Raw genomic sequence first — 10794 nt, forward strand, 5'->3', positions numbered from 1 at the left:
CTCCAAGGTGAGCAGAGCGTAAAACCCTGTGGTTTCCAGTTGCCCAGCGCACAGCTGTCACCGTGACCATGGGGAACACGGAGCCTGTGTGTCCTTTCTAAAGTGGTGCAACGCCCCAATATGGTGGGAGCCCCATGTCTCACTGGCGGGGACATCAACAGGCGCAACTACTCCAGAACGGTTTGGCAGGCAGACACCGGGGCCTGGACACTGACCTGACCGTCCGCAGCAGTTACATCTCAGTGTGAAAAAACAGGAAGCTTGGCGGTTCTGTCCACAGCTCAACACGGGGGCCCCGCTGCACGCCAGCCGGCCCCCCAGGATCTTCTCCAGGGGGATAAAGACACACATCCACTCAAAGACCTGGACAGAACCAGTCATGGGCCACAGCTGTGATGGCGAAACCTGGAAACAGGCAGAATGCCCTCCAGCAGGGGAGCGGTCTGCACACAGGTTCGCCCTCCACGGGTCTCGACTGGGCAGCAGAAGAAAGGCACCAGACACCAAGTGGAACACACTGTATGCCCCCTGGTAGAAGAGTCAGGAAAGTGCAGATGAACCAACAGGAGACAGATGAATGCTCGCAGGGGCCGGGAGGGGGGCGGCAAGGGTCCAGATGGGCAGGAGGAAGGCCAGCAGGCGCCCGCAGTCCTGGTGGTGGGCACACACGTCCAAACACCAAGTTCTACGTGCTCAGTCCATGCGTTTTTGCATGTCCAGTATTCCTCGGTAAGTTGTAAAGATTTAAAAAAAAAAAAAAAAGACTCCATCAACGGGTGAACGGATAAACACAACCCCCCCCCCCCACGCAGGGGAGCCTCCTTTGCCCACAAGCAGGAGCGGGGCCCCCACGTGCTGCCCCAGGGACGGACCCTGAGCCTACAAAGCTCAGTTAGGGAACCAGACACAAAAGGCCACAGGGGGTGTGAGTCCAAGTGTGTGAGGCGCCCAGACCAGGCTCTTCCATGGACAGGAGAGGGGCTCGTGGGGGCCGGGGGCTGGGGAGAGCCTGAGGGAGGGGGAGGAGGAGGGAGACCTATGGGGCTTCTTTTGGAAGTGATGAAAATTTTCTGCAACTAGACAGGGTGGTGGTTGCAACAACTTTTGTGAATTTCACAGCATAAAAAAATTGTAGGAGCTGAGTTTCCCCTAAAGGCTGGATAGGAGTATCATGGGAAATCCAAGGTCCTGCTTATCCACCACCGCTTTGGATATCAGGATCCTGACTACTCCTTTTTGGGGATCCTCCCCTCCCCTAGTTTCAGTCCATGTCCTCTTATGAGCATAGCGACTTCTGCCCCATTTCCACAGCAGGCCCAGGAGAACCAGCCTTGGGGCATTTTCCACAACAACAAAGAGGTGCCATCTTCCTTCAAGGGCTGCTGGAATGTTGACCTAGAGTTTCCACATGCCACTGCTCAGAGAGAGCTCACAAGAGGGCAAGGACAACAGAGTAAAGAAGAGCTGAGAAATGCAGAGAGAGATTCGTAATAATATTGCTATGCTCCTGGATCCAGCCGTGCCTGAAGCCATCCAACATGCCATAAAACTCCTTTTCTCTTAAGTACATTAAGCAGAAGGAGCAATGAGGCAGGGCATCAGGAACTGCTGGATCCAGGACCTGCAGCCCTCAGGCCTCTATGCCCATCTCTACTTATTGTTTAAAAGATCTTTCGGTCTTCCTTCCTTCCTTCCCTCCTTCCTTTCTTTCTTTGAGACACAGGGGTTGGGGCGGGGGCGGGGAGCATGAGCGGAGGGAGAGGCAGAGGGAGAATCTCAAGCCAACTCTGCGCGGAGCCACGAGCCCAGCTTGGGGCTCGATCTCACGACCCTGAGATCAGGACCCAAGCGGCAACCTAGAGTCCTGCGCTTGACTGACGGAGCCAGACAAGCGCCCCCTCCCACTCCTCAGACAGCTTCACTCCGCCTCCCTCCTCTCTCGGCCACCTCCACGGGCTCCGCCGCCCATTTCAGGCTTCCGCCCACAGACTCCCTCCGGCCGCAGGCTCACGGCCCGCAGCGCCCTGGAAGGCCGAGAAACAACGTCCCGTCCAGCCACAAGCCGCTCCGGGAACGGGCTCTCGCCGTCGGGGCCAGCACCCCCAGCAGCTCCCCACCCCCGCCGCGGGGTCAGGCACCCCACGGGAGGCGCAGGCGCAGGGACCCCGACAGCGCGGCGGGAGCGGAGCCCGCGCCGGCCGCCCTTCTCCCGGGCCTGCTGCGGCCCTAGAAGCGGTGACCGCGGCCGGCCAGGCCCCGCCCGCGCCGGGGGTCGGTCCGCTGGCCGAGCCGGGCTGCGAGCGACCGCTCCAGGAGAGGCGGGGGGGCGCGGCCCGCCGCCCCGACGCGGTTCCCTCCGTGCGGCTCCGGCCAAGGTGCTGCCCCGCGGGGCCGCAGTTTCCCTGACGGCAAATAGAGCCTCAGCTTGCGGTAAAGACACAAAACCACCAGCCGAGGGCGGCGGTTGTACTTAGCTGCCGCAGGCCGCGCCGAGAGGGTCAGCCCCACCGCCGGCGGGAGGACGCCACCCGCGCCGCCCAGTCTCGCGCAGCGCAGGACACTCCCCGCTCCAGACCCGCCCCCTCGCGGCAATCGACTTCCGACCCTGCCCGGAAATGACTGCAAGGTCTTCCGCGTTTGCGCGCGCAGCAACCGCAGACGCCTGTCGCCCAGAGGGCTGCTTGCCGGGAGCGGAGCCTCCCCAGGCGCCTGCGCGCTGCGGCCGCCGCGCCTGCGTAATGCAGCGGGGCGACAGTCGGGGTCACCCTGAGCTGCGGACGGTGCGGCAATGCTGAGCAGGTTCCTGGGCCCGCGCTACCGCGAGCTGGCCAAATACTGGTGAGCATGTGCCCCCCGCCCCCGCTGTCCCCGGTCGGCACCCGTTATGCTGCCGGGTTCCAGATGGGACGGGCGCAGAGCGGCGGGGAGGACGTCCGAGGCCGCTCCTCACCCCTACCTGGACCGACGCCGCCCGCTGTCAGTCCAGCGCCCTCGGCTCGGGCTCCCCGGGGGCGGACCAGGACGGCGGGAAGGCTCCTGGGATGTTACCGGCCCTCGGAGCTGTGGCGCGGTGGCAGGGGAGGTCCCTCCGGAAGCGTGGCGTCCGCCCAGGCGTCAGGTCGGGGGCGGCGGCCGCGGCTGCCCCTGGGGAGGCAGGTGGGAGGCGTGGTGGTGGTTCGTGCCCTCTGGAAGTGGCGCTGGCCACCCTCCCGCTGCAACGTGCCAGGCACGTGGCTGACCGGGATCTGGCCGCACTTCGCCGGCCACGGCCCCTGTAGTGGTCAGCCGTGGCTGCGGGACAGGCGCCCTGCACAGCTTCAGACCGCAGACACGTATTCCCTCGCGGTTTGGGTGGTCAGGACCGCGGGCACGTCCGAGCTGGGCCCGCCACACCGACTCAGGAGGCCGCAGTCTCCTCCAAAGGCTCTGCCTGGGGTGGGGGTGGGGGTGGGGGTGGGGGTGGGGGTGGGGGTTTCCAAGCGCGAGCCCGCGATTGCTGGCAGACCCCCTGTGGGGCCGCTCAGGGGGCAGCCGGCCTCCCGCAGAGGAGAGGCTAGCCCGGGCACGCGCCCTGGAAGCCGGTGCTCCTGAGCTCGCCTCTGCGAGCTTCGCTCATTAGAGACCGGAGACTGGGTCCCGCTGGCACTGCGAGGGAGGGGTGCACAGGGCTGGGAGCGTCAGGAGGGGCTGTTGGAGCCGCTGTGAACGCTGACCCGTCACACGGCGTGAGGGGTAGCTGTACTGGGTGAGAGGGAGACTCAGCCCTGCTCTGTGCCGCAGCCCCGTGTCCTTGGGGAGGTGGCCTGTTCCTCTGTGTCGTGTGCTCTCTACGAAACCCAGACCCTGCCACCTTCCTCAGACCAGTAGCTGTCCCAGGTCAGCTGTGAACTGCATGGTTGGTGTTGTGAATGGGTGATAATGAGCTTGGGTTGTTAAAAAAAATTTTTTTGAGCAAATCTCCCCAAAAAACCTCCAGAAGATCCCAGTGTGAAAGCAGGTGGAAGTGAAGTCGTCTCAGGGTCTCCGGCTTTGTGCCCACCCTGTGGTGTCATCGGGGGTGTGTCCACACACTGGGCAGGAGGGTCAGGTGTGCAGTAGAAGCTGGGCATGGGGGCGGAGAGAGACCCAGAGATGTATCTGGAAGGGTGACCCCGAGCGGGATCTGACCACAGCTGTTCTCTGGCAGGATGCCCACGGCAGGCATGTGGGGCGCTGTGGGCACCGTGGGGCTGGTGTGGGCCACGGACTGGCGGCTGATTCTGGACTGGGTGCCCTACATCAACGGCAAGTTTAAGAAGGACGATTAAACCGACCCCCCTTGGACTCCTCCGGTAAGTTTAGGCTGCTCTTAGCAGGTGAATCCTGTGATTCCCACGTGGCTGAGGACTGGGGCTTCCATGAGGCTAGATCTCTTCACCCCCAGGGTTGGGGAGGCAGGTCTGGGCGGCTCACCTGGCCTGTTCCCCAGGGAGAATCCTGCCTGTCAACACAGAGCGGCCAGCCAGCATCCCTGGTTTGTGGGCCTGGGGACGGGGCAGTGCCCTGGGGCGCTCCATCCCGGAGGCTGACTGTAGGCCCTACTCCGCGCCTGTCATCCCAGTCTGCCCAGCCCTGGGTGTGGTCGGAGGGGTGCCCCATTTTACAGATGGGGACAGTGGAGGATGGACTACAGCTGCCAGCATCTGGGGACGCAGCTTGAGCCTCACAGCCCCTTGGATTCTTCCATTCGTCTCCCACGGGGCTGTCCACCGGGCTGACCACATGATAGGCCGGGGTGCGCGTGCCTCCTGCCTCCTTCTGCAGCTGAACCTTAGGCCATGTGGCCACTGGGCGGCCCAGCTAGACTTGGTTTTGGACCTGGCTGCGGGGGCAGAGGACCTCATCAGCACCTCCCTTCCCAGGAGAACGGGAGCCAGGAGTGGTGCTCACCCTGCCTTGTCCCCCCTCCAGCCATCTGCTGCTGCTGTCTTCTTCCCTGGGAGCCCCTGCAGTGTCCGGACCAGCCCACGCCCTCAGCACGGGCCTTGAGGAAAGTGACAGCGTGACTGAGGGCTGTTTCTGACGGTAGTTTCCTTGTTTGAATGCACACAGCATTAAACTTGCTCTGAAACCTGGCCCACCTGGACGTGGTCGTGTAGGGACTTGGCAACCTGACTGCCGCCGTGGTGGTGTGAGTGACCTGGGGTCCGTGGCTGCGGCAGAATCCGGTCACTTACGGTGTTGAATGCGTAATACCTGTGCCGTGTGTAATCACCACCGCGAGAAGGTACCGCACACCCAGGGGGTGTAAAACAGCAAATGACCTCTCGATTTCTGTGGGCAAGAATTAAGGAGTGACTCAGCTGCGCGGTCCTGGCCCTGGCTTCCTCAGGAGGACGCGGGCAGGGTGTCAGCTGGGGCTGTCTCCTCGGAAGGCTAGCCCGGGGCTGCGCTGGGTGGGACTGCGCTGGGTGGGAGGGGCCGGTCATGCAGCAACCCTCACACTGCGGGGGCCTCTCCGGGGCGCTCCTGGAGCCGCCCTGCGTCCTGTGTCTTGCGACCTTACCCAGAAGCCACCCTGTTAGAAAACACATTCCCGTATGTAGCCCACACTCGGGGTTGAGAACGCGGCTCTGGTTTGAAAGGAGAACTATCAGAACTTGTAGAAAAGTGAAGTCATCCCATGAATGACACAACAGTGAGCAGGTACACTGGGTCTGTGGCTCCCAGGTCCGTGTCCCCTGTCCCCCGCCCCTGCCAGGGTGGGGGGTGTACGCATGCACGTGCAAATTTGTGAAAGCGGCTCTTGTGTTGGTTTGCCATCAGGAGACCCCATGGGCGGGGCAGCTCCCACAGCAGGACTGGATCTTCTCGGTTGTGCTGGCTGGGAGTGGGGATCGGGGTTCTCACGGGGTTTGCTTCTGGTGAGTTCCCACATCCTGCCTTCTGGCCGCATCTTCACCTGGCTGCCCCCCCCCCAGCACAGCACAGGGAGGAGGCGGCAGTATGTGCTCTGTGTCCCTGGACTCTGATCCTATGGGGACAGGGCCTCCCCTCCCATGCTTCGGTCCTGAGGCCCGGGCTCCTGCAGCCATGCTAGGGATTAGGGCGTCAGCACAGAACTGAGGCACAGGCGGGGGAAGACACGCAGGGAACAGTCTCTGTCTTTAACACCAGCAGTGGCTTTCGTGATTCCCCTTCCTGCGCGTCATTCTCTTACCGAGGCATCTTTCCTGGGGGCCACACCACCCGGGTAGGGTCCTCCGCTTTGACATGGCATAACAATTCCCATCCTGGTGCAGGGCTGGGCAGCCGGGCAGCCCCGCAGCCCCTGGGGCCATGTGGGGCCATGTGGCCCTCCTCCCACAGTTTTATGTGATTTTATAATGTTTAACAGTTTCAGTGAAAATACAACTGAGCCTGCATCCATAAAAGAAAAGTAAAATTCCAAGTCAGATGCTGTTATAAATACAATATTGAGGCTTAAACTATTGTGAGTTTTAATACAACTTTTCAGTATTTTAGTACTTTTCCAACCACTTTAAGTTCTGGCGGTGGGGAGGAGTTAACTATTAAAAACCACATAAAAACACGTAAAAGAATCATGTCTCTTTTTGTCTTGGGGTTCCAAATGGCTCGGCACAACACCAAGAAACCTTTTGTTTAAAAACTTGATACTTTGGAGGCACCTGGCTGACTCCGCCAGGAGAGCATGAGACTGTAGACCTCAGGGTTATGAGTTCAAGCCCCACGTGGGGTGTAGCAAGATTACAGAAAAAGTAAACTTTAAAGTAAATAAGGGACACCTGGGCGACTCAGTCTTCCTGGGTCGTGATCTCGGGGTTTTGGAATAGAGCCCCGCATCAGACTCCCTACTCAGTACGGAGCCTGTTTCTCCCTTTCCCTGCCACTCACCCTGCTCGTGCTCTGTCAATAAATAGAATCTTAAAAAAATACAAGCTTGGGAGTACCTGGATAGCTTAATCGGTTAAGCATTTGACTTTTTTAAAGGGTTTTATTTATTTATTTGACAGAGAGTGACACAGCGAGAGGGAGGGAGCACAGCAGAGGAGTGGGAGAGGGAGAAGCAGGCTTCTCGCCAGGCAGGGAGCCCGATATGGGGCTCGATCCCAGGATCCTGGGATCATGACCTGAGCCAAAGGCAGATGCTTAACGACAGAGCCACTCAGATGCCCTGCGTTAGACTCCCAATTTCGGCTGAGGTCACGGTCTCAGGGTTGTGGAATCAAGCCCCACGTTGGCTTGGAGTCTGCTTAAGATTCTCTCTCCGGGGCGCCGGGGTGGCTCAGTTGGTTACGTGCCTGCCTTCGGCTTGGGTGGTGGTCTTGGGGTGCTGCGATGAAGCCCCATATTGGGCTCTGCTCAGCATGGAGCCTGCTTCTCCCTCTGCCCGTCCCCACTGCTCGTGTTCTCTCTCTCTCTCTCTCTCTCTCTCTCACACACACACACACACACAAATAAATTTTTAAAAATCTAAAAGATTCTCTCTCTCCCTTTGCACACCCCCCACCAGCTCACCCTGCCTCTAAATAAAATCTTTTTTTTATTACAAATCTAAAACATTTTGGGAGCACCTGGGTGGCTCAGTGGGTTAAAGCCTCTGCCTTCGGCTCAGGTCGTGATCCCAGGTTCCTGGGATCGAGCCCTGCATCGGGCTCTCTGCTCGGCGGGGAGTCTGCTTCCCTTCCTCTCTCTGCCTGCCTCTCTGCCTACTTGTGATCTCTGTCAAATAAAATCTTTAAAAAAAAAAAAAACAAAAAACAAAACAAATCTAAAACATTTTTTACTTATTTATTTTAAAAGATTTTATTTATTTGACAGAGAACAAGCAGAGGGAGAAGCAGACTCCTGCTGAGTAGGGAGCCCGATGTAGGACTTGAACCCAGGACCCTGGTATCACAACCTGAGCCACCCAGATGCCACCAAAAACACAAATTTGACTGTCTATCATGGATCTTTTACATTCATTTTAAATTGTTACAGCATTGGGGACGCCTGGGTGGCTCAGTTGGTTGAGCAGCTGCCTTCGGCTTAGGTCATGATCCCAGCGTCCTGGGATCGAGTCCCGCATCGGGCTCCTTGCTCATCGGGGAGCCTGCTTCTCCCTCTGCCTCTGCCTGCCGTTCTGTCTGCGTGTGCTTGCTCTCTCCCTCTCTCTCTCTCTCTGACAAATAAATAAATAAAATCTTTAAAAAAAAAAAATAAAAAAAATAAATTGTTACAGCATTGTATTAAATGCCATTCACTTTAATGACTGAGGTCTTCGGTGCCCCATATATTTGTGCCCCAGTGGAGTGCCGTGCTTGCCTCGTATTAACTCAGGGACTGTTGTCTGGGGACATCTGTGGTCAAGACTGGGGGAGTCCTGGGATGGAGTGAGCAGGGTCAGAGTTGATCCTCAGTCCCCCACAGTGCCCAGGATGCCCTCAGACAGTCACCCAGCCACTCACAGTGGCTCCTCTCATCACCTGATTTCATTTCTATTTCTTAACCTTGTGCAGACGGCAGGAGAGGGTGTCTTCTCGGCCCCAAGACAGCCAGTCCAGGAAAGGGAGCTTCTAAGTGTCAGCAAACCAGCGGGGGTGGGGTGGGGTGGGGGGTGGCAACGACTGCCCCACCCCCTCCCAGGGCTCCCAGCCTCTCATCTCTGCTGGCAAACCCCATCATGTCCACCTGAGCCAGCCCCCAGGGGATCATCCCCCGGGGTTACCCCAGGTTGTGCTCAAAGGCTGGCTGTCTGCTTACTGAGACAGCTGGGTCCCAAGAAGGTCAAACGCCCCCAGGAGCAAGTGAGAGCCAGCAGGCTGGATGCCCGAGAATGGAGAGGGGCCCCTAGGATGCGTATTGGGTGGCGGTTCTTAAGGTCAGCTCTTGGGGCCCAGCACCACGCACCCACCGGTGTGCAGCTAGCGGGGACCGGGAGACGACAAACGTTGGCCAAGAAGTGGTGAAACTGGAGCCTTCCCCCAGCCCCGTCCTCTCCCCACCAGAGACCAGCTGGCTTCCCTCGTCCCTCCCCTCGATGGAGCTGGGGCTGGTGCCAGGAGGAGGCCGGACCTCCTCACCACTGGCAGGTATGTGAACTGGGGCAGGCGTCACGCAGGAAAACCGTGTGGCAGTTCTAAGAACTGAACAGAGAGAGCAGAGCGCCTGGATGGCTCAGTCAGTGAAGCTCCTGCCTTTGGCTAAGGTCACCATTCTGCCATCCTAGGATCAGGTCCTGAGTCAGGCTCCCTGCTCAGCAGGAGGTGTGTTTCTCCCTCTGGCCCTCCTCCTGCTCGTGCTTGCACTCGAATAAATAAAATCTTTTAAAAATTTGAACATAGAATTACCACGTGACCCAGCAATTCCACTTTGGGGTATACCCAGACTTGAGAGCAGGAGCAGAGAGTGGTCCTTGGGGATCCCACCTGAGAAGGTTAACACTTTTTCCTTTAGGTCTTCGTGTGGTTTCACTGACTGCAATGAACCTATCTTTGTAACTATCGTTCTTTAATTTTCAATTTTTAATTAACATATATTATTAGCCCCAGGGATACAGGTCTGTGAATCGACAGGTTTACACACTTCATAGCACATACCTTTCCCAATGTCCATATGTAACTATAGTTTTTAAATTAAATAAAATCATACAAGCTGGTAAAAGACAAGCCCAGTAGTGACCAGGATTGCCTTGCATAAAGGTCAGGGTCCTGAAGTCCTGGGCTCTGGCCTGAACCGTCCAGAGAGGAATCTAGTGCCCCAGCCCAGCTTTGTATGGATCAGGTCAGAGGGCCCGTCTGCCCACTGTTCCCTTTATCTGTGATTCTGCGGAAGCGACATTCTGGGCCTGAAGCCATTAAAACAAAAAGTTACACCTGCGCTCCTTCGTTTCTATTTCTTAACCTTGTGCAGACGCCCAGGAGAGGGCGGCGGTTTTGGGTTCCCCGGCTAGGACCGGCCTCCGACCGCAGCTGGGAAGACCCCTGCAGGGGAGGCCAACTTCTGCTTCCCCGCGGAGCCCGCCCCCGCCATCGCCGTGCTCCTCGGCCGCCCGGGACCGGACGCCAAGACAGGCCGCTCAGGGGGTCCGGCCGCCCCTCCCGCACCGGCCGAAGTTCCCTCCGCTCGCCCCGTCGTCGTCTCCCGAGCACCCGGCCTGCGCCGGCGAGGGCAGGGGCCGACGGGGCGGGTAGCCGGTCTGTCCGGCTGGGGAGCGGCGTCTCTTAGGAAGGTCCGGGAGCCCAGGACCGGAAGGCGGCCGGACTGCGGCGGCGCGGGGGGCGGGGGGGTCACCCCTCATTCCCAGGCTTCGGGAGGGATGGGGCGCGCAGGGCGGCGGGTAACCACGCCTGAAGGCTGGGAGACGGGGGGCCGGAGCTGGCCGGGTGGGTGAAGGCCCGGTACTGGGCGGGCAACCCGAGATTCGAACGGGGACCCGAGGGCAACGGGACAGGAGGCAGGACCCCAGCAGCACAGCGCGCCAGCTAACCACGCTGCAGACCAGCCCGTCGCGGCCCGCCGGCCCCAGGGCGCAGGCGCGGGGCGGGCTGGCAGGCGGGCACCTCGCCGCTATCAGCCCCGCCCCCTAGCAGCACGCCGATTGGGGCGGCCGCCGCGGGGCGGGGCTACCGCCCAGAGGGAGGGGCCCGCGCGGCGCCTGCGCAGCACGGGGCCCCGCGCGCGGGCGGGTGGGCGGAGCGGGCCCCCCGAGCGGGGGCTGGCGAGCGCGGGGAGGGGGCCGAAAGGGCGGCAAAGCCGGCGCGTGCCCGGCTGGGGGCGGAGGGCGGGGGCCCGCGGGCCGGAACAGCCGCG

The 10794-nt window shown here is 60.0% G+C and overlaps 1 protein-coding gene across 2 annotated transcripts; it reads left to right on the plus strand.

Moving 5' to 3' along the window:
* Positions 1-2698: 2698 nt before the first annotated feature.
* On the plus strand, positions 2699-6571 carry LOC111161710 (cytochrome b-c1 complex subunit 10). 2 transcript variants are annotated; one of them, XM_022525578.1, is made up of 3 exons: positions 2699-2838; positions 4187-4331; positions 4902-6571. In XM_022525578.1, the coding sequence occupies exons 1-2, from the start codon at positions 2789-2791 to the stop codon at positions 4305-4307; spliced, it is 171 nt and encodes a 56-aa protein (XP_022381286.1). In that variant the 5' UTR covers positions 2699-2788; the 3' UTR covers positions 4308-4331; positions 4902-6571. The 2 variants fall into 2 exon arrangements, with proteins under 2 accessions (XP_022381286.1, XP_022381285.1); XM_022525577.1 differs by having other exon boundaries at positions 2703-2838; positions 4951-6571.
* Positions 6572-10794: the final 4223 nt, after the last annotated feature.

Source organism: Enhydra lutris, unplaced genomic scaffold, assembly GCF_002288905.1.
Source record: "Enhydra lutris kenyoni isolate GAN:26980312 unplaced genomic scaffold, ASM228890v2 scaffoldscaffold86, whole genome shotgun sequence".
In the NCBI taxonomy this organism is placed as follows: Eukaryota; Metazoa; Chordata; class Mammalia; order Carnivora; family Mustelidae; genus Enhydra; species Enhydra lutris.